At 50.4% G+C, this 24942-nt stretch overlaps 8 protein-coding genes across 8 annotated transcripts; 4 read left to right on the top strand and 4 right to left on the bottom strand.

Moving 5' to 3' along the window:
• The first annotated feature begins 747 nt into the window (after window positions 1-747).
• EI90DRAFT_3055734 (uncharacterized protein) lies at window positions 748-1944 on the top strand. The gene is made up of 4 exons (XM_039060170.1): window positions 748-960; window positions 1018-1226; window positions 1283-1558; window positions 1622-1944. Exons 1-4 carry the CDS (start codon window positions 951-953, stop codon window positions 1808-1810), a joined length of 684 nt encoding a protein of 227 aa, XP_038916431.1. The 5' UTR covers window positions 748-950; the 3' UTR covers window positions 1811-1944.
• A 506-nt stretch (window positions 1945-2450) lies between these two features.
• Window positions 2451-5501, top strand: EI90DRAFT_2995427 (protein SEY1). The gene is made up of 10 exons (XM_039056191.1): window positions 2451-2954; window positions 3009-3345; window positions 3402-3600; window positions 3656-3907; window positions 3958-4082; window positions 4138-4276; window positions 4329-4555; window positions 4608-4960; window positions 5012-5078; window positions 5134-5501. The coding sequence occupies exons 1-10, from the start codon at window positions 2482-2484 to the stop codon at window positions 5290-5292; spliced, it is 2331 nt and encodes a 776-aa protein (XP_038916430.1). The 5' UTR covers window positions 2451-2481; the 3' UTR covers window positions 5293-5501.
• EI90DRAFT_896058 (P-loop containing nucleoside triphosphate hydrolase protein) lies at window positions 5432-8242 on the bottom strand. The gene is made up of 14 exons (XM_039068205.1): window positions 7901-8242; window positions 7760-7847; window positions 7599-7697; window positions 7405-7537; window positions 7176-7346; window positions 7083-7131; window positions 6984-7018; window positions 6699-6934; window positions 6517-6620; window positions 6315-6453; window positions 6228-6255; window positions 5920-6174; window positions 5847-5853; window positions 5432-5796 (listed from the first exon to the last, which is right to left on the bottom strand). The coding sequence occupies exons 1-14, from the start codon at window positions 8105-8107 to the stop codon at window positions 5533-5535; spliced, it is 1815 nt and encodes a 604-aa protein (XP_038916429.1). The 5' UTR covers window positions 8108-8242; the 3' UTR covers window positions 5432-5532.
• A 37-nt stretch (window positions 8243-8279) lies between these two features.
• On the top strand, window positions 8280-9915 carry EI90DRAFT_895274 (uncharacterized protein). Its single transcript, XM_039068204.1, has 4 exons — window positions 8280-8846; window positions 8925-9121; window positions 9181-9517; window positions 9653-9915. Exons 1-4 carry the CDS (start codon window positions 8426-8428, stop codon window positions 9661-9663), a joined length of 966 nt encoding a protein of 321 aa, XP_038916428.1. The 5' UTR covers window positions 8280-8425; the 3' UTR covers window positions 9664-9915.
• Window positions 9916-10405: 490 nt separating this feature from the next.
• EI90DRAFT_3016022 (uncharacterized protein) lies at window positions 10406-11788 on the bottom strand (the record flags this gene model as incomplete). Its single annotated transcript, XM_039056951.1, has 5 exons — window positions 10406-10520; window positions 10706-10938; window positions 10973-11310; window positions 11374-11389; window positions 11630-11788. 5 exons carry the CDS (start codon window positions 11786-11788, stop codon window positions 10406-10408), a joined length of 861 nt encoding a protein of 286 aa, XP_038916427.1.
• Window positions 11789-13550: 1762 nt separating this feature from the next.
• EI90DRAFT_3122989 (uncharacterized protein) lies at window positions 13551-18306 on the bottom strand (the record flags this gene model as incomplete). Its single annotated transcript, XM_039063552.1, has 9 exons — window positions 13551-13646; window positions 13719-13786; window positions 13840-13881; window positions 13938-15553; window positions 15610-16656; window positions 16728-17055; window positions 17314-17510; window positions 17566-17946; window positions 17999-18306. 9 exons carry the CDS (start codon window positions 18304-18306, stop codon window positions 13551-13553), a joined length of 4083 nt encoding a protein of 1360 aa, XP_038916426.1.
• Window positions 18307-20452: 2146 nt separating this feature from the next.
• EI90DRAFT_894330 (uncharacterized protein) lies at window positions 20453-23035 on the top strand. Its single transcript, XM_039068202.1, has one exon. The coding sequence runs from the start codon at window positions 20602-20604 to the stop codon at window positions 22552-22554; it is 1953 nt and encodes a 650-aa protein (XP_038916425.1). The 5' UTR covers window positions 20453-20601; the 3' UTR covers window positions 22555-23035.
• Window positions 23036-23687: 652 nt separating this feature from the next.
• Window positions 23688-24533, bottom strand: EI90DRAFT_3016019 (uncharacterized protein; the record flags this gene model as incomplete). Its single annotated transcript, XM_039056950.1, has 1 exon — window positions 23688-24533. One exon carries the CDS (start codon window positions 24531-24533, stop codon window positions 23688-23690), a length of 846 nt encoding a protein of 281 aa, XP_038916424.1.
• Window positions 24534-24942: the final 409 nt, after the last annotated feature.

Genomic DNA, 24942 nt, shown 5'->3' with positions numbered 1-24942 from the left:
GCCCTAATCAGGCCCTGAACATGTTAAGGAATGAATTGGACTGTTGAAGCTTTCGTGAAATGGTTCCGAGCTGGACGCTTGCCTATTTCGGTCGTGATCACGAAAGTCGTTTCAGCTCGGCGATTCATATGTGACTTGTCCTCTGACCTTGCCAGGAGCATAGCCCACACTATATACTTGATTTATCACTTGACTTTTGTTTCTGGGGCTGTAAGGGTTCTTACAAGGTTCCATTGACCCTCTTGGGAGAACGTGCATATTCGCAAGTGTACCAACGATGGCGGGCGGTTCCACTCATGATAATCCGCCAAAAATCGTGTTCCTCATAGTGCCATGGGCCCAGCATAAGTTTCCTAATTCACCATGGAGGCTGTGGTGCGATATGCTGTGTTGCTGGCATGGCGGTGACAAGCATGTCCACATGCCGTTTGCAAGCTGCATGGATGGTCACGCTGAGATCGTATGAGGCACAGTCAAACCGTCGGGCCCGCCATGACCTGTCGATTGAGCAAGGTGAAGTCACCCAGCTGTGCAACCCCTGTATGCAATTGCGTCTGTTCTTGACCGTCTGTTTCACGCTATCCTGAGCGGCCTGTGCTCGTCTCAAATGCAACATGGCGGCACACACACACACTTTTCAAACTTCGGGTTCGGTCGCACTGAATAATGGCGGCGGGCAATGAGCGCTCAGACAGTGAGTTTGCATTATCATCGACTAGAATGGAAATTCATGCACACAACCGCTCACGCTGTTAGCACACATGACCATCCATTGCCGTACTCCTCGCGGACGAGATGCATTGCTCGAGGTAGCACCTGCGACCCAAGACAAGTCCCAGGATCGTGGGAAAGCCGTGATCCCTGCGGCCAGGAACCCCCGCAGATTACCGGGCCCGTCGTCATGACGAGCCCACACAGCGGCTGCAGTGGCGATCCAGATGTAGTGAAAGATGTATAAAGGTGGGTTTTCCAAAACCTCAGGACTGGCAACTCACAAGCCTTCTCACATCTCAACAGTCATGTTCAGCTACTTGCTTCTCTCTTTGGCTGCCTTGGCCCCTTTCACCCTCGTCGGGGCAAGCCCTACGGAGCTCTCTGGTCGCGCCCGAACGCAAGGATGTGATTTGACTCATGTCCGCCTAAATGACTTGCCGGCTGGGCAGAATAGTGTCACCATCAGATCGTCAGCGGTGCCCAAAATTGTTACAATTGGCGCGGGTGTTCAGGTACGTCTCAAGACTTTGTAAAAGTCAGTCCTCTGACACGAACGAAAATAAACCAGAACTACACTTGCATAAACAACGTCTACGTTTCAACGGGTGCCGTAGCCGAGCTCTTCGACATTTCATGTATAGCTGGCACCAAAGCCTTCCGCAATATCCAGAACTTTGCTGTTGATCACCCAACGGGATCCGAGCTCGGGCACCAATTCTTCGGAGGGCAGACAATTAACCCTGTCGTCCATCATTACTTCGACTTCAACCCTGTCTCGCCAGGCATCGCGCCACGCTTCGATCTTGCCGGAACGAATCGTTTCACAACGTTGAAAAAGCTTGGTGTATGTACAATCAGCTTTTGATTCTGTATCGAGTTCACCAAGATCCGGACCTTGTTCCAACAGAACATCCCTTCTCCTCAAGGAAAGGCCAACGTTGACTGGCTCGAACTGTCTGAAATTAAGGGCGACCTCGCAAAATTCGTGTACCGCACCGACACCATCCGTGGTCAACCTCCTGCGTCATGCATCGATGGTTCGCCCGTTATCAGCATTGACTACGCTGCCAAGTATTGGTTTTTCGATTCGAATTAAGGTGGACGGAGATGGCGAGGATGGTCTCATTTTGCGTTTTACATTTCGATTTGGACAATATCAACTTCGATTGTAGTCTGGTTCCTGTTTCTTTCGTACCCATTGGACAATAATGACTGCTTTTTGCTCCATGCATAATTTTGAGGAGAGAGTTCTGGCCGGTTTTATGAGTTCGTGGAGTGATTTCCATTGGCACGCCCCGACAAGAAAGCAGAGCTTATAGCCACTCCTATGCAACAGTGACGGCTAACCCACATGTGCAGGGTTTAGTGTAGCATATGCAAAAGCTAGACCGTGAGAACCCAAACATGCATTCAGCATGGGGACAATTCACGGATGTTGCCTTTCCACCACTTACGACCACACACACTCCCATTATCCTGAAGACTGACCCACTGGTTCGGAATTGTTCACCTAGGTACTCTGGGCCGCCCGGAGAACCATTCCCGTAATGAAGCCAAATAGACGTTCTTTGGGTAGCCCTCCTCGGGCCAACTCCGACGTGTTGTCTAACATCCCCAATGGAACGGAGTCCGCAGTGCGCGGCTCACGCTGGGGCGTGAGGACTCCACCAGGCACTCGGGATAATATTGTTGATTCTGCAGTACGGATAACTATTCATCTCATGCGTTGTTACTCACCCCAAATCCTCTGTCATCGTTCTCTCCATTATGCAGACTCTTCCTGTCCAAGTGATCAATGAGGAAAAGGAATTTACACCCCACATGAGCAAATTCCTCAGTGATTGGGACCTCGCTGACGCTGGATTCAACTACAATATCGTAGCTGTTTTCGGTTCGCAATCCACAGGAAAGAGCACACTCTTGAATCGGCTATTTGGAACCACATTCGAGGTCATGAACGAATCTGAGCGCCGACAAACAACTAAAGGCATTTGGGCCTGTCGTGGGAAGGGGATGAGTGTTATGGTCATGGATGTCGAAGGCACCGATGGTCGAGAGAGGGGCGAGGATCAAGACTTTGAGAGGAAGTCAGCACTGTTCTCCTTAGCGAGCTCGGAGGTGTTAATTGTCAACATCTGGGAGCACCAAGTCGGCCTTTATCAAGGCGCGAATATGGGTCTATTAAAGACTGTTTTTGAGGTGAACCTTAGTATATTCGGCAGCAGGAATACGCTTGATGCGTAAGTCCTGGTCGCACTGCACTTTGACCTCCGTATCACTCACGGCATCTGCAGAGCAACTCAAAAAACTCTCCTCCTTTTCGTCATCCGCGACCACGTTGGCTCCACTCCACTCGCCAATCTTGCTCAAACCCTCACTGCAGACCTGAACAAGATTTGGGATTCGCTCTCTAAGCCAGCGGAGTTATCATCACGTCGTCTTACCGACTATTTTGACCTCTCTTTTACTGGCCTTCCTCACAAGCTCCTTATGCCTGAAAAATTTGAGAGAGAAGTAGTTGAACTTAGAAAGAGGTTTACCGACAGAAATCGGGAGGACTTTATCTTCAAGCCGGCATATCATAAACGCATTCCTGCTGATGGCGTTGCTCGTTACATGGAGGGGATATGGGTGTGTTTAAGTTAAAACATGTGTGTGCACCATCCCGTGTTGACTCGCTCTTCTAGGAACAAGTTCAATCAAACAAGGATTTGGATCTGCCTACCCAACAAGAACTCCTTGCCCAATTCCGTTGCGATGAAATCGCGGCGGTCGCTCTCGAACAGTTCAATATCCAGTCGAAATCCGTACGTAGACCCATCGAGAGCGGCAAGGTTCAGGAAGAGTTGGGAAAATCGATGGGTTCATGGAAGGACGGAGCACTGGGTAAGCCCCTGAACGAGACAGACCAACTCCGGTGTTGACTTCATACTCCAATCAGCTCGTTTCGACCGTGATGCCTCCCGATATCACGCTGGTGTGTATAAGCGCAAGCGTGCAGACCTCGTGGCGCAGATACATGCAAATCTGAGCCCGCTGTTCTTTGGGCAAATCAAGAATCTACACAAACACGCCGTTGTATCGTTTAAGAAGGCTGTTTTAGATGGTCTAAAGGGTGATTCGTATGACTTCGCTTCCGTAGTCAAGGGGGCTCGGGCGACTTGGGAAGGGGCTTTTACGGATGGCGCGAAGGGTAAATCAATCAACGCTGTGATTTTGTGCATTATTGACTTTCTTGCGCAGAGGCATTGCTTGCGGACACGGACTGGTCATTCGAGGAGGAGCTCGCCTCTCTGGTGGAGGAAATCACCCATATAGCTGATCAATGCCGAGCGGATGAAACCAAAAAGATGGTCAATCAGATAGAGGTAAGTGGTACTCGAACGGGTCAGACGGATGGTCTCATCTGGTATATTGTTGCAGCGCAATTTACGCAACCAGATATCGGAACCTATCGAACTGGCTTTGAATAGGCCTTCGCCAACGATGTGGGACAGCGTGCTCCTGGTACTCCGTGACGCCTTAGACAAGGCTTCCAATGTGTATCACAAAAAGGCTCAAAGTAAGGTGCTGCTCAGCAATGTGTTGGACTCATATGAACATTCCCTTCCCAGGCTTCAACTGCACAGAGGAGGAGAACACTAGTTCTCTCAATATCTTACGGCGGCGAGGTTGGTCGGGGTTACGGTCGAAGGTTGATGAACAAACCACCGATGCAAGTATCCTGGGGAAATTAAGGTCATCATTCGAAGAGAAATTCCGTTATGATGAGAATGGGGTACCTCGAGTTTGGAAACCTGAAGACGACATCAACGCCGCCTTCCGAAAAGCCCGGGATCAAGTAAGCATTTGTTTTGTTTATATCCGGTTATCAACTAATCTTCCCTATGGAGACCTTGGAACTCGTTCCCCTCTACTCCCGGATACAACCTCAAGATCCGTCACTGGAGTTCTCCCTTCCGCCAGACGCCGACGAAGCCAGCCTTTCTATGAACGGCGAACCCGTCTTCGATTTCCCTTCCACCCTAGTCGTCTTCACCGAGTCGAAGCAGCTAGATATTACCACCAAGTTCAAACGAGATGCAGACGCTTACTATGTTGAGGCGAAGAGATCCGTTGTCAGTAGTGTGGCGCAAGTCCCCATATGGATCTACATCCTTTTGGTTGTTCTTGGGTGGAATGAGGCAATGGCGGTGCTGTTCAACCCAGTGTATTTCGCAGTTTTGCTTTCGGCCCTCGGTTCTGTGTAGGTCGTTCCTCATTCTGCTCGTGAGCATCACTGAAGGTTATTATTTAGGTGGATAATCATCAAGCTAAACCTCGTCGGGCCGCTTTATGCAGTTACCACCGCGGTTACTACCGAGGTATGACAACTTTGTGCAAGTATAGAATGCCGTTCCTATTATTTTCCTCTCGCAGATCCAGCGTCAAGCTACCGCTAAGCTAAGGGCCCACTTTGCGCAACCGCAACTCGGAGCGCCCATCGTTGCACAAAATCACACCTCGTCTCACACACACAAGCAAAGCGAAAGCGAAGAGTTTGAGTTGAATACACAACCCGAGCTGTCGCCCATGTAGAAGTCGTATTTGCGCATCACTGGCTGATGGATCATACATTGTTTGGTATATAAATTTTAGTGACTAATTCTACATTTAATACATCCCAAAAGCCGTGCGTTAGGATACTCACTCGATTCTAAGAGCTAGTAACATTGAAGACTTGGTAATAACGTGCTGTAGTGTACAGGATGCAAATATCCAGTTGGTTCAAATATGAACTCATGAATAACGAGGCTCAGACAAAAAGGTCGAAAATCATTATGGAAAGCTCCCGCTCCCTGATCGTACTTTGCGTGAGTTCTTCTCAGCCTCTCTGGCTTGCACATCTTTCAAAACCTCTGGATCAATGTCTGGTTCGGCGTTGTTTTGCGAAGCATCCAAAGAAGCACCCCGCTGTCTGGCATCCCATTCTTCTTCCGAAGCAAGTGCGGAATAGAAAGCCCCTCCTTCCCCACGCGACCAGTAGGATGCGGGTCGCTCACCCTTCACGGTTGCTAGGTCTACTAGAACGTAACGAACAGACTAGAAGGACGCTAAGTGATTGATGAAAGGCTGGATGCTTACGGACTTACCGAGCCCCTAAATGGTTACAAACGAACCCTATCAGCATGCCGTGCAATGCAAATAGTGATAAGATGCACTCACGGAACATCATACATTGACTCCAGTAAGAGTCCCTCCATAATTCCCCGCAGCCCCCTGGCGCCCATACCCCTTTTGACTGCAATATTGCATATCTCCCTCAGTGCAGGGGTCGTAAATCGGATATCCACGCCACTATAACCAAACAATGCCTCGTATTGTTTGGCCAGGGCCCCACGGACGTCGGTCAGAACACGCATGAGATCGGATGTTGTAAGAGGGCTAAGAGAGGTCATAGTAGGGATTCGAGAAGTGAACCTGTGGAAAGGAGCATTAGGGTGCGCGCCGAGGTTCAGAAATTGGAAACGTACTCAGGAATGAATCCATATTTGATTAAGTCTACCCGTTCAGCAAATGCGTGGATCCAAATATGGTCTCGGGAAAAATAGAGTACATACCGACAGGCTCAACCAGTTCATATGGGTTGATGTCTCCTGACTCTGAGTTCTTCGTGAAAAACGGTATCAACGATGGGCCCATGGGCTTCCCTCCCTTCACAAAAGCATCGCTCGACAGCGAGGCTCCGAAACCAATTGACTAACGGGTCCGCCAGCGCAACATTAGAGGGGCAGAAATTGAATAAACAGGAGTAATACATACTCCTTTTGCCATCCGCTGAGCAACGATTTTGTCTAGTCCTACGAAAGCACCAGACAGAATGAACAGGATGTCTGTTGTGTCTACCTGATATGTCTCGCTCCTCGCTACAAGGTGGGGAAAAAAGGGTATCAGCATTTGACGCACGGGGCCTTAACGTAATGGAATTTGGATTCGGAACTCACGGCCAGCGCTGGCCCCTCCATTCTTTCCTTTTCCTGTCCTCCCCGGCCCAGGCCCAACAATATCGCCTCCTCCTGCACCTTCAATACTCCTTGCATTGACACTCACCACACTGCCCTCCAACATCCTTAGCAGCCCTTGCTGCACCCCTTCCCCTGACACATCACGCGAAGAATCTCCGGAGGAAGAAGAGCGCCGGGCAAGTTTATCCGCTTCATCGAGGACCACAATACCGATACTAGGAATGATTAATGGAAAGAACAAAAGCCGGCAGTCCGAGGACACACCTCGCTCTTGGGACGTCCCAGTTGGCCGCCTGCAACTGGATACATACGAATTCCAAGGTTACGGGTTGTTCGGCGAGAGACTGCGAGAAGAAAGCTTACCAATCTGTGAATGACCATCTCAACATCATCCCCAACATCTAGCAAAGACCTAATTTAGTCGTACAAAATGTCTCATAATGGCAGTGGACCAACATCCGGCCTGTGAGATGATTACAGTGTATCGTGAGCGCGTGGACTCCGACATGGAGTAGGCATGTTGACCCAACCTGAGTTAACGTCGTTGCATCGCTCATGGCGAATGGAACATCGAGGACCTTGGCCAGTGTTCGGGCAAGAAGCGTCTTCCCTGAACCTGTCGGACCCCTGGTTGGCATGAATAAGCTTCCTGGGGCCGCGCTTCAACGGATCGCATTGAACATACATTAAGAGAACGTTGCTCTTCTCAAACAGTGGCACAAAGTGTGATAAAGGGGTGTGTCCTCTTCCAAAATGGCTCTCAGATAGGTGCTGTGGCCGGCGAGCAGGGTGTGGGCGGAGTCCAGGGGGTGGCGGAACTATGGATGGATACTTGGCCTTGGGTGGAATTCTTTCGGAACGAACAATCGCGCAACAAACCATCGATGTGATCCAATCCCTCGTTTCTTGGTTCCCAGGATGAAGATGCGGGTGCGACGGATTCTTCGGCGTGTATTTGGGTCAGTAACCTTGCTCGTACTAGTGGGTATGATTTCAGTCATGGCGGAGAGCCGTTGATACACACAAAATGGTTCGTGTACCTCGATTATAATGGTTGAACACGGCTACAGACAGGACCTTTTTGGCTCTTTCTTGACCAACGACAAATGAGTCTAGGTATTGAACGAGCTGTCCCAAAATTAGAACGAAAGAAACAACGAATGCGGTAGTCCCCGACGGACCTGGCGGGGACTTGTGAGATGGAATCCAGGGCTCCAATTGGAACCAGAGCTACTCCCTCTTTCCTGGGAACCCTCCCCTTCCAAGATTTCGTCGTGAATCGTGTTTTCGGAAGTCCGGGAATGTGACTTGACGGTGCGCCGAAGTAACAATGAACTCGCGAGCGGAGAAATGTGTCTCCGGCTACACAGCAGAAATCCCAGATGCATCCACTGCCAATACTGCCAATACTAGTGAACCGCGTTTTTGGGATGGATGCTGGCTGTCAGATCCGGCGAGCGATGAAGTTGACGGAGTGATTCCTAAATTCATTCCCACGGCCAGTCCGTCGATGCAGCCTCACGTGCGATGTAGTCACATGATAAAATTTCTAATCGCCGTGATAACCACTATATTACTTCCATTCAGTTGGATTGAATGACTCCTCCAGGCTGGCAGGCATCGTGCTCGCCGCTCATCTCCCTCGCACTTGCTTGCCGCCCATCCATCTTCCAGACAGCGCACGACCCTGAAAATCTCTGCTAATAATGACCACGATAACAGACACAAAGATAAGGTCTATCACATCCGGCACGCTGGTCATCAGTGGGGGGCCAATCCCACGAGTCTCCTCGGCATCACTGATGCCCTCACCGACTACAACCCGCATTGAGCCCACCGAACCATTTCGCATTCCCTATGAGCTTTTTCGGCCCATCATCGCTCTCGTCGACGACCCGAAGGACCTACGAAACTTGGCTGTCGCGTCGCGAGTAACTCAAACCGATGCGGAGATGTTCCTCCACCGGGTGGTCACCGCAAAGGGTGTTCGCGAGCTTGTCTCACGCTGCCGATGGCTTGTGCGAAATCCGAGGCTAGCACTTCTAGTCCGACAAATCACATTTAGGGATGTGGGCGAGTACGGATGGCCCGATCGTCCGTTGCCGGCACTCTACACACTCATCAAGGGTAGGTTTATACTTCATTGGTTGCGACAATAACTTATTAAATTCACATTATTCTTGATATGCTTACCGCTCACCGCAGCTGCGTTCAGGAACGTTCCCAGGCTGATACACCTCGATGCCTCCATCCTTCCATCCAATGCCCTCCCCGTCAACGCTCCTTTCACTCTCCAATCATTTCGTCATGACAATCTCATCATAGGCATAGACGCCCTTGCATTCCTCTCAAACCAGCCGAACGTCAAAGACCTTTGTATCAACCCTTATTCTTACTATGAGGTAAATTTGCGGATTATAACCCTCCCAACCTTTTGCGCTGACATGTATAAATTTTCTAGATGCACGAAGACGACGAGCACTACCGCCGTCGTCTCTACACTGTCCTGCCCAATTTGGAAACCCTAGCCTGCGGTCCTAGCGTTGCTATCCGTCTCGTGAAAAATCGCCCTATCCAACGACTCATCGTCCCTGCGCGGCCAGACTACATTGAGTCTGACCAGCTTGAGCGCGTCATTACAGCTCTCCGAAGTTCACCGGGATGCCCGGGGTGTGCAACGGTTAGGCAACTCGTGATCGAGAGGCGGCTTGCGGGTCGTGCGGGGCTGCAATGCGTAGTGAAAGAACTGAAGGATCTAAGGGCCCTGAGCCTCGTTGTGTCCTATGCCTCTGATGTGAGTAAGCGTGCACTTGTTTGGCGCAAATAGAGTCGTGTGACTGAACGATAATCTTGGACGAACTCGTTTCTTCGTTGATGCCCTTCATACCAAACCCGTCATTCCGCGGCTGGCCGAAACGGACTTGCCATTCTAGTGGCTCCGTGACCTTCGGCACCTTACCTCTCTGAACACACTCAGTGTTACCGCAGACACTTACTTTGACGCGCACGATCCCTCTATTGCCCTTGATGAGCTGTGTGCCACATGCCCCTCTCTGAAAACCGTTTATATTCGAAAAGATGAGATGAGCTTCATAGCGGACCATTGGGTTTGGAGAAGTAAGCAGGGCGTGGAGGACGTTTCACCCAATGGAGAATGGTTATTAAGTGGAGAGGTCGATACGAGGACCGCTATTTGGGATAATTCTTGATGTGATGGCCTGCTCTTGGTGTGGAAAGAAACTAGTTTTCGGTTCTTGGAATCGACAAATGTGAGTTTCCTTCATTCGAGATTTGTTGAGCTTGATTCTGATATGCACTGCTTGTCCTTGAGCCAGAAGCTTTTCATTTCTCTTGCTATATTATTATTGCCATCGGCAGGGAAGATATTCCGGAGATGACCGCCCAGGTTCCCCGAGGTTTTCATTGCTTTCTGTTCTATTTTGCTTCAGATAACGCCTAGCCGCCATCTCCCAATACCCATCCCATCTCCGGTTCAACCCCTAAGCACGCGACATGTATCACACCAAGTCGCGTGTGTTTTCCATGAAGAGCTTTTCGCTTTGGTTCGGAGACCAGTGCAAATTTCGCTTTTTTCTCTTCATCGTCAACTTGTTCCCCTTTCGTGGTTCAACAATATTTGTACACGCCTCAGCCAACCCATTCATCGTACACTTTGCATCTTGTATCTACTTCACATCCTGGTCTCCCGCTGCTGTCGCTGTCCACATGTGTATGCCCTTTACATATGAAAATTGTTCCATCCCCTGCACTCTCCCGACAGGGACTGTGCATCTGTGCGCACTGCACATGCAGAAGCAACAGCTTGCCCATATTGGAAAGGCGATTCATGGAGACAATTGACAACTGAAGTGCGAAGTTTGCAGATCGAAGCAATGAGGCGGCGGAGAGTTCCCAGTTTACGGCTGCGCAGCTGTCCTATACTTTCATGATTTCATCACCTAAGACGGCGTTCTGAATCAGCGTACTAAGATACTGCCATCCGGGTCCACGATCTGGGCACCTTGATTTGGGATTGAAGGTGTCTGCATCCTGCTTCCACGCTGGCCTTGAATTCTGGGCCTACCCGCCGCTCGAATCCGTGATAGTCGTCCCCGCCCTCTACCTGCGCATTGATCACTGGAAGCCCCTTCGCGTTGAGCTGCATATCGGGTTGCTCAAGTCGACGGCTGTGCGGAATCGCTCTCTTTGGGTCGAGTCGCTGTGCATGGCATCATAGCTGCTAACAAGAATACCAACGCCCACAACGATTCGACTAGAAGACGGAATGGCGGCGGGGTCAAGCATGAGATGTCACAAAGAGTCACCTCCCAACTGACACCGATCCCATGGGTTGGCATTCCAAATCTTAAAAGTGGTCGTGGCGCCGATGGCGAGGCATTCGGCTCGTCTCCAGTTACCGTGGACAAAGGCTGGACGAAGAACTCAAACTTGAAAGCAAAGAAGGTTACAGACTCGGAGGCAACGAGCTGGCAGGTCGTCGTCTCAGAAGGTGAGCTGGATACTATCAAGCCCAAGACATCCACGAACGCGCTGCCAGGATTCCGCACCGGAAACGGTGCGCCGCCGCTTTCTATTGGGTTTCAGCGAAATTTTTATGAATCCCTAGCTCTTCAAACTCGTCTCTCCTGCTTACCGAGAGCTTTACGGAGCTTTTGAGGTCAGTACAGGACAAGCTGGGTGTTGCTGAGACGTCGAACATAATTGATCCGCTCAAGCACCCGCACCCTGCTTTGTCGGCACTTCTCAAAGCGTGCATGCCAAGCAGCTGGCTGGGCCACCACTGAACTTGTGCAGTCTCTCATTAACATACGACGCGTCCAACTCTGCGGTACATCTAGCTAATAAACGACGTCCCGCAGTCCCAATAGAACGCATCGCACAAGGCATACCAGGACACTGTAAGGCACCGAAGCGAAGTCGAGGCTCAGCTCATTTGTATCTGGGGAGCCTTGAGCTGAGCCTGTCAAAGCAACGGCGGATGGTTGGCTGTAAGGCCTCGCTTCCGCCTCCTGCAGGAGCGGATCGAGAAGATTGGTGTCTTGGGCCATAATCCGGTTGGAGAAACGGACCACGAAGTCACCCGGAAGGAGGCCCGACGATTTTGCACGTCAGGGGCAGCAGGCGATTAGGGATGAGTAGCCGAGAGTCGCAGCCTTGGTCCCTTACTCGACTGACGTCCAAGACAGAAAGCCTTCGTTGAAAACCCGTTTCCGCAGAGCCCAAGACATGAGCCCCGCCCACACCCTGACGTGAGGGGAGCTATTGAGAACTAGCAGACTCCATTGCCAATGCTCTCAGTGACTTAATCGCGTAGGCTTGTGCAAGGACGCAGGTGTTCAAGCAATTTTGTTTCTGGGGCATTCATGCTAGGAAGGCGTTGACATCCAAACTCATGGATCAAGGATCGGTTCTTGCACCGCACATGTTGTCCGTGATGATATCAGCGCTGCCTTATGCGGCACATCCGCAAACTGCCTATCTACACACTTGGACAATGGGACGGTGTTCTCGCAGTCAACTCTGTTCATGAGACAACACTACAACACTACTCTTGATTCCGAGCCCATGAGCCAGCGAAGGAGCATCCTGCCGATTTGGGAATGTAGCAAGTTCGACATGAAAAGGCTACTGGAGGGCTTGGCATCGCGCTGAGCATGATGCGTTCATCGGATGTGTGATATATATACACATAGTCATCCAAATCGCCATTCGCTCACTTTCCGTAGCGTCTCTCATGCTTCACATCCAACTAAAACGGGCTCTGAAAAAAGCGTGCGATCGCTACCAAGAAGTGCTTGTTCATGTCGAAATCCTTCGTCAATCACATATATGGGATCGATCGCCAGAATCCTTCTACTGCACTTCTTGCCCGCTCGATCTTACTTATATAGCAACTTCCATCCCTTGGAATATACACACAGTCACTTGAATATGAGATTTCATTTTGCACTATCGCCTTCTAGCCCAAATCCCTTCTTCACTAGAGTGATTGCCCCAATCGCAACGCTTTGCGTCAGACACCACGACTCGACTAACTATGCGTTGTATTGATTCGTCGACGGGGAAAGGCGTTTGAGGAAGTCAACGACTATGAGCAGCTCGCAGGATCACGCGCTTTCGGACGTCTTCGTTTGCTCTCAAGATTACGCTACGCGAGTTGAGACAGGAGAATCAGGCGAGAATACTGAGTCGTACATGAAGAGGATTTAGTGGGACGTGCGTTATGTCCGTTCGGAGTTACGGCTTAACCGTAACGTAACACCACTCTGGCTTCCCTTCGAAAATTACTCTTTAATTTCTACGCTCAGGAAAACGTCATCGAGTACGAGCATGGAATTATATTAGCGTGAGTCGTGTGAAGAAGGATGATATATATATACTGTAGATCAACCATGTGAAGGGAAATTAAAAAGAAAACGACTTGCAGTTGCAGGGATAAAGTGGCAGACTGAAGAAGATAACTAGGTTGAAGTGGACGGAACAAATATATGATGTATGTAAAGGATTAATGCAAAGGTGAAATGCCTAGAAACGTGGAAGGGAAGACATGTTCCCAACAAAATTTAAGGAGTGAACGCTGCGAAAAAAATACGAAAGCCATGCATATACAAAGCATCTCGTCAGATTCAGCTTCGCGTTTTACGCAGTGACAATCTAGATCTATATCTACAAGCCCACGATGCCTACACGTACGAATTGACTAGCAACGCAAAAACAGTGAACGACAGCATCACAACATAAAGAACAGCTAGGGATCAGAACTGAAACGACGTCGTTTCTTGGCGAAAGAAGGGTGGACGAAGTGGCATCTTACGTGGAACTTTGGAACTTGAAATATTGGGCTAAGAAGTCATCCTTAGGTTGTACAAGCGGGATAAGACACAGGCAGGCATAGAATCTTAAAGTCTGTGACAAGAGACCAAGGCGATACAGAACACAAACGAATTAAGCCATTATTCGGCGCTTGTGCATCATAACTTTTGCCAAGTCTTCGACCGAAGCCATTAAAGCGGGGACGCCTTGGTATAACCCGTAGGCAATCACGACTAAAGAATAGAATGAGACCCTCTGAAAAATGGCCAGAAGAAGCCCAACTTACTCAAGAGGATAGGTATCCAGAAGAGGACCAACATGGTGTCCACTGTGAAACGATGTAAGTGAACGGTTGAGAAAACACTCAGGGGGTGTAAAGCTTACGCTTTGATTTCTCTGTCTGTTTATTATGAGTCCGACTTCCACGCTCCGTGGTACGAGGTGCCCCATAGCCTAATCTTCTAGCTAGCTTACCCCTGATTGCATTGGAGGGTCGTGGCGTCGATGTACCACTGGCGGTACCGGCACTCTCGCCTTCCGTTACGGTCGTTGAACTAGGGCTAGACGGATCATCAGGCGTGGGTGGAGCGCCGACGGTAGGATGGTCTGGCTTCGGAGTATATTTCGGTAGGTGCTCATTTGACTTCTCGGCAGCTGCAGGTGCATGTGTGGAAAATGTCGGCCATCGATTAGGATGCAGCCCAAACCATGGCGACGCGAAATCGTATCCCCCCCAAGAGTTCTGCTGACCTTGCTGCTGCTGCTGCTGCTGTTGGTTTCGTTCCGCTAACTTCTCGCCTCCAGAGCCTTGCCATTGGAATGCCGCGGGCCATGAAGGGGTCGGGATATGAACGGGGAACACCATGGGTATTTCGGGCATATGTAGGCCGAGGTCGAGGTGTGGGAACTGGAGCTGATTCGGAAGGACAGCCCATTGTGGCATGGGTAAACCAGGCATGTTGGGAAGGGTGGGAAGTGGTGGGGGATGAAGGTGGGAGAGTGTGCGGTGGAAAAGAGATTGAGGGGACTTTTCAGAGGGGAGAGGATGTTTCTTCTCGTCGGGATATGACGTAGTTGGTGGGACGTCAAAGGACTGCTTCATATCCGCCGAGAATAGATGCAAAGGGCGGTTGTCGTTCAAAGAAGGGACATCAGATAAATCGAGTCCCTCGACATCACCAGTATCCCGACGGAAGGGCTTAATAGTGGTTGTGGGTGAAGTAAGCTCTTCATTTCCGTCCCATGAAGCATCTTCAGAGTCAACATATTCCTCATCAGCAAAGTCTTCCTCGGTATGTGCCTCTGCGTCTTCAAGTTCACTCTCGCCTCCTTCCGCACCCTGGTCAGCGAGTGCAGCAGCTTGGGCAACCATCGCACGCTGCTCAGCGTCTTGCAAGAGAAGTTCAACATCAATCTGATCCCTCCACCGTGCAATTTCGCGCGCAGTCCGGCCGCGAGCCTCGACAATTTCTACATCGGCGCCACCTTCCACCAGGAACCTAGCGCATGCCAGTCGACCAGACAGGGCGGCGAAATGCAAAGCCGTATAACCGTTAGCATCTCGAGCGTCAACATCGATACCTCGCTGAATGAGATGCTTAAGGAGACGGTGAAAACCAAGCAGTGCACTAAGATGGAGCATGGTCTGGCCCGAAGGACTAGAATGTGAAATAGCCTCTCGGGCGCTAACAGCTGACGCAGCAGGCACTTGGATATCCAATAAACCAAGAAACTCGATGATTACGGATTGGAAATCCCGGCTGGATGAATGCGCAAGGAGGGCGCTGTGCTCCGTGACCGACGAGTGCAAGTGGTGAACGGAACGTGCAACGGTGCTGGCACTAGTTGTGAGACTGTGGCCAGGGGATAACGCTCCTGTAGAAAGCACGTCATCGCCTCCAGTGGGCGAACTGTTGCCGACGATGCGCATGGCGACGTTCTTGGCTTCTTCGATTCGGCCCGTCATCTTAAGACCGACAACTTGAAGGGCTAACTCCATCCTAATCATGTGGCATGATCATCACTAAGACGGGACCCGATAAGGACGGAAACTCACAATGCTCGATCAGAATTGTCCAAATAGTTGAATAACGGCAGATTACCACCCTCGCCAGAGCCTCCACCGCCTCCCACGTTCAACGGTATGCCCTCAAAGCTCACAACCACCGGTCCCGGAGCTGCACTCGGAGGCAACAAGCACACCAGAGTATTCTCACTCCACATCTGTGTTGAAGTCGCCACTGTATCTCCGAATACGCACTGATGTGTTGGCAGGAAATTAGAGCCAAGAACGGTAATTTCAATCCCACCATGGGTGGGTCCACTAGACGGGATGAGGCGATGAATCTGCGGTGGCAGTGAAACAAGTGAGGATGGAGGAGAGGGATAGGCGGTGTTGAACAAAGTGGACATGGTCATTTCAAGAGACGACGAGGCGAAAGGCTTCGTAGACGAGCTACGATGAGACTCGGCACTAGCTGCAGCTGCGGCGAGAGTGGCTGCAAATCCATCAATGTTCTCTGGGTTCTGGATGAAGGCATCGGTATCGAGCGTCGTGCTCGCTGGAGTGGGCATCTGCTGCGTCTGAGTCGGCGTCTGATTTTGTTCAGGTTGGGTCACTTGAGATGTAACAGGGTAATGCAAGTAAACTCCTGCGCTGGATGCGGACGGTGATGGTAAAGTCATCATTTGAGGCGACGACGGAGCGGTGGTGAATGCAGAAGGGGATTGAGACGATCGCCCTTTCATCGACACAGGTGGACACCATGACTCGCCATTGTGCGCTGCTCCACTTGCCAGAGCTTGATGTAATAGTGGAGATCCAGTCACAGAGTTGCTGACACTCATGAGACTGGGAGACGACTCCTTGGCTCGCCGTTTGACACGAACGTCATCCATCCCATCATCCCTCGCTCGTTTCTTCCGTCTTGCTGTCGAACTTTCATCCTGCTCTTCTTTGGCAGAGGAGGCTAGCGGGGGAACCGCAGCTGCGGAAGCAGGCGCAGCCTTCACAACACTCTTATGATCGTCGGTAATCATAATGGGTGGCGTACTTCCACGACCAATAACACGACCCTGCCAATCGGTCATTGTGAAGGCAATCCTAATTTCAGATAGCCCGATTTGTGAACAAAGTTCAGAGACCACTATATAAACCATGAATTGAACACGTACCTAAATCCCAGTTTCTCGCGATGATGCCTACAATAGCAGGTCACTCTCACAGGTAACACCACTCGCCCTTCTGAGAAATCGTTCAGATCAGGGCAATTGAACACGACAATGTTCCCCCTGACGCCATCCTTCCCACCGCCATTGCCATCCTCGCCATCCTCTGAATCGGAAGAATCCCGGCGAACAGGACGCACCCTGGCGGCTTTCTTGCGCTCGGTACGTTTAGCTTCACGCGTCAGACAATTTGTACAGGCCAGGACGGACATTGAAGGGTCCGACGCGCAAGTAACAGCCACAGACAAGGAAAGTGCGTCCTCAGGACGAGCATCTGTTAGTCAACGTTTTGGTTCGGGGTGTGGCATTCCACCCGTGAGGAGAACCATGGGAGATATTCGCACATGCAGCATAATGTGGTTGGGCCAAATGCGTTGGGGCATAACAACAAGGACATTGCCAAACATGGTAATGTCGCAACGAATTCGTCCCGGAAGTGTTGTTGTGGGCAAGTTCGCAATGAACAATTGAGATGAAATGAGGAAAAGAATTTCCGATAAGCCAGCTATTCTATTGGGAAGATGTTACGTACCAGGCTTCGCCTCTTTACGAGGTCGTCGTCGCGTAGAAGTTCCCTTTGGAAGCTTGATCCACTTCCAGCTCCCCACTCTCTCATAGGACGTATAGGCTGGCTGGGAAGGTAACGCTAGATCGAGTGTCATTTTTATTTGAGTTTCGACACGAGACTTGGCGCCAACGTGAGGGACGTTGTGGATGAGGATCGGTAGGCTACATAATGCGGCATTAGAGATAACTATAAACAACGTATGAGAAAGGTACTCACTTGGAAATGTTGTTTTGTGGAGGAGTTATGACAGGTGCGTTTGGACACGTTGCATTGGGGACAGTGACAAGGAGACTTTTGAGACTCGCCCCATCGGAAGACCCTGTATTTGAAGAATGTGTCGTTATGCCCAATGATTCGGAGGTGGAGACTGAGCTGGCTGAGCGCTTGCTCGCGTTATTTGAGATTTTCTCACTGATTTCATTGGAAGGCTGGGACTCATCGGAGGGGAGACGGACAGTGAGGGAAGGCGGAGAGGATGTTAATGATGTGAGTGACGGAGGGAACGCAGGATTATGATGAGGTAGATGAGGCTCGAATCCAGATACAAGCAGTTGCTGGGGCTGAACGTGGTAGACGTTCGTCGCAGAAGGCCCATTCCTTACCAGAGGTAAATTATAGTCATAAGCACGAACCAAAAACATGAACGCACTCATAGGCATCTTCTTGCATTATGTCCTCCAAAAGCATCCCCCGATCCTCAGAGCCGTGCACATAGATGTCAAGACCGGAAAGGTTGTCGAGAGATGAAGGGATTTTCTCTGTGTCGAACAAGGCTGAGGGGGATACAGGCTGCTGAATCTTGGAGAATAGTGTCCATCCCCCGTAAGCTAAAGGAGATGAGAGGTCGTTAGCTAGAAACTCGGACGGTGATGATTGAGAGGATGGTGTGGATGGTCGTGAACCCGTGGGTGAAGAAGTTGAAGAGCGAGATGGGGATGATGATACGACGCTGGCCATTATCTGCCGGGAAATGAGCTAAAATGACTTCTAAGTCGTAGTCGTTCCCGACAATGGCAGTATGGATGTCGAAGTGATTGCGTGTAGTGGAAGGAACAGCAGCGGAATGAAGCGCCCGACTTTGGTCGGATGAATGGGTCCAGCTGTGTTCAGTCAATTTGAATTGGCTGGATACATATGTGTGAACGGATGTCAACAAGTTTTGCTGATGAGCGCACAAATGGATTAGAATGTGGTAAGAGCTCCTATCAAGGTTGGAGGGGAAACCAAAGGGATCAGACTACAGCAAGCAGAACGAATGAAGCTGGAATTCAGGATTTCTATGTCATTGCAATGTCATCGTAATTCAGATTGTTGGTTCATCGAATTCGAAAGGTCGACCGGGTTAATGCATCGATCCCAATTCTCACCAGCATAATAGCAGTGCAGTATGTATTGGGCAATGCTATCATCAAGTCCCGTCGTGGGACACGAAGCGGATACATGGTGACTAGTAGCACATCATACGCCGACCGGATCCAGCATACTTAAGATGCGTGTATTTGGTCATCTTGATCCCGCCAAAAGACTTGAAATTTCGTAACCCTGCAATACCTGAACTTTGTTTCAGTATTTCCAAGCTACTAGATGCGACGACAGAACATCAACCGTTAATACTGGCGCCTTGTTCCTGAATATCGCCCTCCTTCCATGCCCACGAAGCGCACAAACCCCAGGGATATGGACAATGCCACATTTGCATTCGATGCCTCCCATTTCGCACACCTATGAATACACTCAATAAGTTCTGTGATAAGCTGCACACCTGGGATATTAGTCTTGTGAAGCAGGATACAGGAATGAGTCGAGACATCAAGGAGGCGCCCAATATCGGTCGACATCAATATAGGGTAGCTCCGGCACAGTCGGATCCAGGTTTGATGGCATCAAACATCTCGCCAGTAGTTGAGCTAATCAGATATCGCGGTGAGCGAGCAGTGAAGGAGCATACTTCTCCCAAACCCATAACCACAATTGGATGATGAACCGTGATTACAATCTAGCGAAGAGGCTGGAGTCCTGCCCATGATCACAGTTGGTTATTCTCACTGAAAATGTGCGTATATCATGACGAGGCTGGGCACTGCATATATAAGCGCTGTAAGCTGGAACCTGCCAGACTGCTGGTTGTGTCCGGCCAACGCCCCCTGCCTGTCCAAACTGCTTTGCTCATTTGGCTGCACGTTTTGCTTTTCTATTCCTCTTAATTCCTAGAGCGTTTCCTTCGTCAAGACCGAAAGCCGTGGCCGATGAGCCCGAACCCTCGGAGACATCATTCCGACGGCTAGTCTCACAATTTGCGAATGCCGATCATCTAGCACTCGGAATGGCCAAAATATACCCATCGTTATGAAGGAGGCGCTTACACGACTGGAGCAACCGACGGCCACGGGAGGGATCCTCTACGCAGAGCAAGTCCTTACACCTTCAACTGGCTACCACTGTGAGACAATTGTTGGAATAGTGCATCGCAGACAACTAAGACCAATGCATGCACCGGCCAATTGCTGATAGCTGAGGGGCGCTGGTGCCCACCTTCGTGCAATCCGCATGCCCACGAACCGCATGGAGTGGCGATGTTCCCGCTGCCATCGAAAAACTGCCGAGTCATGATTTAATCGCCGCCTCACTTGTCAGAAGACAGGAAGATTTATCCTTGAATGTCAAAAATTGCCTCAGAGAGAAACCGAGAACGTCCTCGAGGCCTCCCATGATACACACCAATGTGCCAATGTGACCAATCGACAAGGAACAAAATTGAATGAAAATTCACTGCCACCGGCTCATGCATGATTTTTTGCTTCCGTAATGCTGCCTTTAGCCGAAAGTATTCACTCTTTTTTCTTCTCCTCACTCACCACTCTTTGTGGGACGCTAGACAGCAAAACTCATTGAACATTCTCCTGCATCGTATGATCGCTACCCAAACCGCGTACGCTTCTGTTCTTGAATATTAAATCTAGCTGGGTGGTGACTTGGCATAACCGATTACGTTTCATGTTTGATAGTGCTGGACACGTCCTAAGCTCGCCGAGTGTTTTCAGCCTCTCTGCTCTCCTCGTCGACACCGATCGTCCTCCCTAAGACCACCTGATACCTACCACCGTCCTGCAGCCCATCTCTCTATGGGCTGAGGTAGCCCTTGTCTCGTTTTCATAGATTTCCTCTCGAGTTCGTCGTCATCCGTCAGGGTCCTTCAAGAACACCACAAAACTCATCGCAGAACAGGCTAAAGCGGACTTAATATACAACAAGATGCATCAGATGCAGATCAAGGCCCCCACCTTTCTCAGATCGTCTAGACCAGCCTCTCCGCACCTCCCACTCAATAATAATGATGATGTGCAGAACAGTAACAACTCCATAGTGACGAATTTGTCTCGCCGTCCTCTAACTCGCCTCCAGAATCCTTTCCGCCGTTCTTCTTCTGCCTCTCCTTTCGCAGCCCTCCCTCTCACGGTTGAGAGTGCCGGGCCCCCCAATCCCCCTCACGCAAATTCAGCCACAAACACGCCACCAGCCAATTCGGGTATACCTCCTGCACACCTTGATCAAATCAGTCTCAGGCTTGCCGAAGCTGCCACTAAAGCTTTGGCGAATCCATCATCCAGTAGCGTGCCAAGCTCTATGTCTACGAGTAACAGTGCATGTCCGGATCCAGCTTTAGTCGTCCTTCGCGGACGTAAACCTCTCCCTGCGGGCCGAGGAGCCGCCTTGGGGAAAGTTGTTCAGGATGAGTTGGGTGCGGCATGCTCCGATCCGTACCTGTACCGGGCCATCCTCCGCGTGCTCCAGAAACCGCTTACAGTGCTGTTGAGCAACTTATCCAGTCTGCTCCTGCCCGTATTAGCATTCATTGAAAATAGCTCGTCAGCGCAGGAATATTGCATTAGCTTAGCTGTGCTTGGTGCCGAGGTACTCGAAGCTCTTAACACGATTCCTATGCCAGCTGGTATGAGTAAAGAGTCGCGTGTAGGAGATGGGTTGAAGGGTATCTGTGAAGGCCTAGAAAGTCTCATCAAGCGCGTTATCTCCCCGCTCGTGTCCACTATCCGGTCCAGTCTCGGCGTTCACATCGATACGCTCTCTTCTTACAACCCCGCGACGGGTGAGAACAAGAGTCTTGCGGCGTTAGGTGCCGCTATTCCAGGAGCCGCGCCACGCCTGGCAAAGTACACAACACCCTCAGGAGTTATTTCCCAAAGTGCGCTTGCTACGCTGCACATTGGATTAGTATGGAGAGCCCTCGTTGCACTCTCAGAGCGGGATGTCAGTGAGCCGGCTAGACAAGGAGACAAAGAGGGAGAGAGAGGCAAAGGCACTTTTCCTGGGCTTAAAGTGAAGAAAGAGCTCTCATTCAGCCTTCACATGACTACTCGTCCAAGTTCAGCTCAGCAGCCTCCCGCTTCCCCAATTGCCACATCCACTACATTCTCGACTGGCACGAGCACCACTACCCCTCCGGTCACGCCACGCTTCAAGGGCATTTCATTGCCTCTTCCTTCACTTTCACGCCCCCCGTCTCCTCAGATCGCTTCGGTTTCGTTGAACGGTTCAACGAATACGAAGCCTAGGTCCCCTACGCGCCAGACCTACCCACTGGCCCAGCTCCTCTCAGATGCCCAGCAGACTCAGGCGCTCCTTCTGACGTTGCCCAGTCCCACGCCGGGATGCTTTGCTCGCGAAGCGGTGAACGAGGCATACGATGCTTTCGAGGCCTTCATAGGTTTCTTGCGTTGGCTTTGTGCCGTTCGTGAAGCACAACTGGCGCACGAAGGGGTTTCCAGGAGGACGGGCGATGGATCGAGCTCTGCGAGAAAGAGAAAGGACCTCGAAGACGAGTTAGACAGCAAGACGGGGGATTTTCCCACTCTCGTTGCCCTTCCTCTGCTTCTCCGCTTGCTTCCCTCAAATGAGTCCAAAAAGCTGGCTGGGAAGCTGACCGTGGCGCTGTTGGTGGGTATGGAGGAGACGGAATACAAGTCTAGCTGTTTGGCGGGCTTTGGAAGAGCGGAGGTCTGTACCAGTGCCATCGGAAGAGCTGTCCTTTCTGAGTTGGCCAAGCTGAGGGCAGATGAAGCTGAAGAACAGGGAAAAGAGGGCAAGAAGGAAGTAGACCCCGAGTTGGAGGTGGAGAGGATTGGAATCGATGTAGAAGTCTTAAGGGAATGGTTGGTAGACAAGATTGCGAGTGCGGAGGCAGCGTAAGAACGCAATCAGATTTCTTTTCAACTTTAATGTCATATTCATGTCATCACTACCCTGGGTACTCGGTCACCTGCATATTGTAGTCATCCTTAACATTAATTAAGACTAGTTTTTTCACCCCTAGATCATGATATCCGAGCATTTCTGGAAGAGCAAAATTGCGCACCTGCGCTTTGGGGAACATAATCAACGCAGCTCCATCATATTACTTGCTTGAGTATGGTTTCTTTACCCGGGCTGATTTGCAAATAGCTTACTGGTGTGGGGGCAACTGCATGAGGTTTCGATATCTCGCTGCAGAGCAACCCAGTCCCCCCTTTTACCTGGCTTTGGGGAGGAGGATTGGTCGCGCGAGATGGGCAGAGGACAATGCACACCATATGCTCACGAAAACAATGGAACGTCATGTACATACCTCCCATCCAGACTCAGGACAAAACCATTGGAAGACGGACCCGGTCGAGAGCGGCCTCAACAATATTATGGTCCACACGATTCAATGCAGCTTTGAAGGCAATCTTAAAACCCCAAATTCATATTTGTGACGATATCACCAGCTGATATCAGGCCCAAGGATTGCACAGGACAGAATGAGACAACAAAAACCTACACCCTGTTGTAACAGTCGAAACAGCCATGGATGGATATCAATTGATTTTGAGGGAGATACTTGCCCGCCGCTGCGACCAAGGGGCTTTATTCGAGCGCATAGTTCATGCAGACGCTGAGATCGAAATGCTTTCCGCAAAAGACCTCGATGAAGGTTTCGTGCGGCATATCCAACTTCCTATCCAACCATCATTGCTTTTACTTCAGATCAACAAAAGTTCACCTGATGATGTCTATCAAAATCAAGTAGGCACGCCTGGTACACGTCCACGGAATTCTCCCAAGGCATTAGATTGGATCGCATCGGTCTTGAGCGCATCTAATTGGACTACCAAAGTAGCTACCGTGGGGCAGAAAGGGGCCACAATGCAGACGATACGTTTATAAACGGAACAGGAGAACAACGAACGGACCGGGCCTGCACAGCGGCCCGAAAAACACGATTTAGAACGATGCAACACGACCAGGATGAATACGTACCTATGAGGGTCGAAACAACAAGTTTCAATGGCTTCGGAGTCTCTTCATCGAACATTAGATATGTTCTCTTCGTCGTCATCGAGGCCTTTACGTGCAGCGCCCAGGAAAGCAGTTTTAAACTCATCCCATAATTTCCCAGATGACTCCGAAAGCCCCATTCCGAGGTCTGTCCAATCAAAGATGTCCTCGTTTCCCTGCGTCCTCCGCAACACCGAGCCGATGAGTCTACTGGTGATCGACAATTCCTCGTCTGTTTTCTGTAACCGCCGACGATTTTCGTGTGTTGAACGGTCCGAGTGGGGTCGCTCAAAGCCTTCGTGTTTGCGCAACGTAGCTTTGTTGGTCTTTGAGCGCTTATCCGATGAAGGACCCGAATCAAACCTCTCCCATGGTTTCCGTCGGTCAGCACGCGAAGTTCGTTGGGAGCGCGAGCTTTTCGATTGTCGATAAGCATTGGCTTTTTGGACCTCGCCTGTCCGCGTCAACGCATACCAGCCCGAGACGATGGCTCGCGGCAAGTTGTTGAGAATAGAATTATTCACAAGGACCTCTACGCCTTGACCCTGAGGATATATCGTTCCCAATACAGCCAGAAGCGTAGCAACTATCGTCCCGTACTTCAGGAAAAAAAAGGTAACTCTGAAAGCCGTTTGCGTCGCACGAATCGTGGAAGTAATGGTCCAGTAGAGGGAGATGGCAAGGGCAAGGGTGGACAAGATGGCCGGTACCTCATTCTGCAAGTTGGATGGGGATGTAATGAGCACGTAAAATAAGTGAGAACATTGGGCGTATAAGTGTTTGAGACTGTAGATGAAGGATTCTGGAATGAAAGGGAGCACGGTGGCATAGATCTGTCGGGCAAGGTCATATGCGTCATAAAGCCTGGCCATCTGGAGTACAGGAAACGTCCTCGGAAGACAAAATCACAAATGGGACACGAAGGCCAGTCTACAGGGCTGAAGGCGGTCACCCTGTTGGCCTGAAGTGTGGGTGTGTGTGTGTGTGTGTGCGTGTGTGTGTGTTTCTGACTGATCTGGGCGAGGACTTGGGCAAGTCAACGATTGTTGGAAATTATTGTCCACGTGACTGGATTCGAAAACCAAAAAACGCATCTAGATGAGTTAGGTAGTTGCGGTTTTTGGTTCGCACTTTGGCCCTTCAGATATTTCTCCAACCGATAATCATGATCTTCATTATGGTTTGACATGGTCACCTGCCTATCTAGACAACAAGTATGTACGCGTGAATGTCCGGCAGCATCGGATTTCACCATCCACACCAATTTTTTCAACGATATTC

This window comes from Cantharellus anzutake (assembly GCF_015039405.1).
Source record: "Cantharellus anzutake strain C23 chromosome Unknown EI90scaffold_21, whole genome shotgun sequence".
NCBI lineage: Eukaryota > Fungi > Basidiomycota > Agaricomycetes > Cantharellales > Hydnaceae > Cantharellus > Cantharellus anzutake.
The sequence above is the reverse complement of the archived record's forward strand: the minus strand, read 5'-3'. Positions and strand labels throughout refer to the sequence as shown.

Bases quoted from the DNA above. Each gene is read 5' to 3' on its own strand.
- EI90DRAFT_3055734 (XM_039060170.1), top strand. The intron at 1,227-1,282 runs GTACGTCTCAAG...AAAATAAACCAG, and splicing joins CAATTGGCGCGGGTGTTCAG to AACTACACTTGCATAAACAA. The intron at 1,559-1,621 runs GTATGTACAATC...TTGTTCCAACAG, and splicing joins CAACGTTGAAAAAGCTTGGT to AACATCCCTTCTCCTCAAGG.
- EI90DRAFT_2995427 (XM_039056191.1), top strand. From the start codon at position 2,482: ATGCAGACTCTTCCTGTCCAAGTGATCAATGAGGAAAAGGAATTTACA. The intron at 3,601-3,655 runs GTAAGCCCCTGA...TACTCCAATCAG, and splicing joins ATGGAAGGACGGAGCACTGG to CTCGTTTCGACCGTGATGCC. The intron at 4,556-4,607 runs GTAAGCATTTGT...TTCCCTATGGAG, and splicing joins TCCGAAAAGCCCGGGATCAA to ACCTTGGAACTCGTTCCCCT.
- EI90DRAFT_894330 (XM_039068202.1), top strand. From the start codon at position 20,602: ATGCATCAGATGCAGATCAAGGCCCCCACCTTTCTCAGATCGTCTAGA.
- EI90DRAFT_896058 (XM_039068205.1), bottom strand. From the start codon at position 8,107: ATGCATCTGGGATTTCTGCTGTGTAGCCGGAGACACATTTCTCCGCTC. The intron at 7,848-7,900 runs GTCCGTCGGGGA...ATTTTGGGACAG, and splicing joins ATCTCACAAGTCCCCGCCAG to CTCGTTCAATACCTAGACTC. The intron at 6,256-6,314 runs GTATGTACTCTA...CTGAACGGGTAG, and splicing joins TGAACTGGTTGAGCCTGTCG to ACTTAATCAAATATGGATTC.
- EI90DRAFT_895274 (XM_039068204.1), top strand. From the start codon at position 8,426: ATGACCACGATAACAGACACAAAGATAAGGTCTATCACATCCGGCACG. The intron at 8,847-8,924 runs GTAGGTTTATAC...CGCTCACCGCAG, and splicing joins ACTCTACACACTCATCAAGG to CTGCGTTCAGGAACGTTCCC. The intron at 9,122-9,180 runs GTAAATTTGCGG...TAAATTTTCTAG, and splicing joins ACCCTTATTCTTACTATGAG to ATGCACGAAGACGACGAGCA.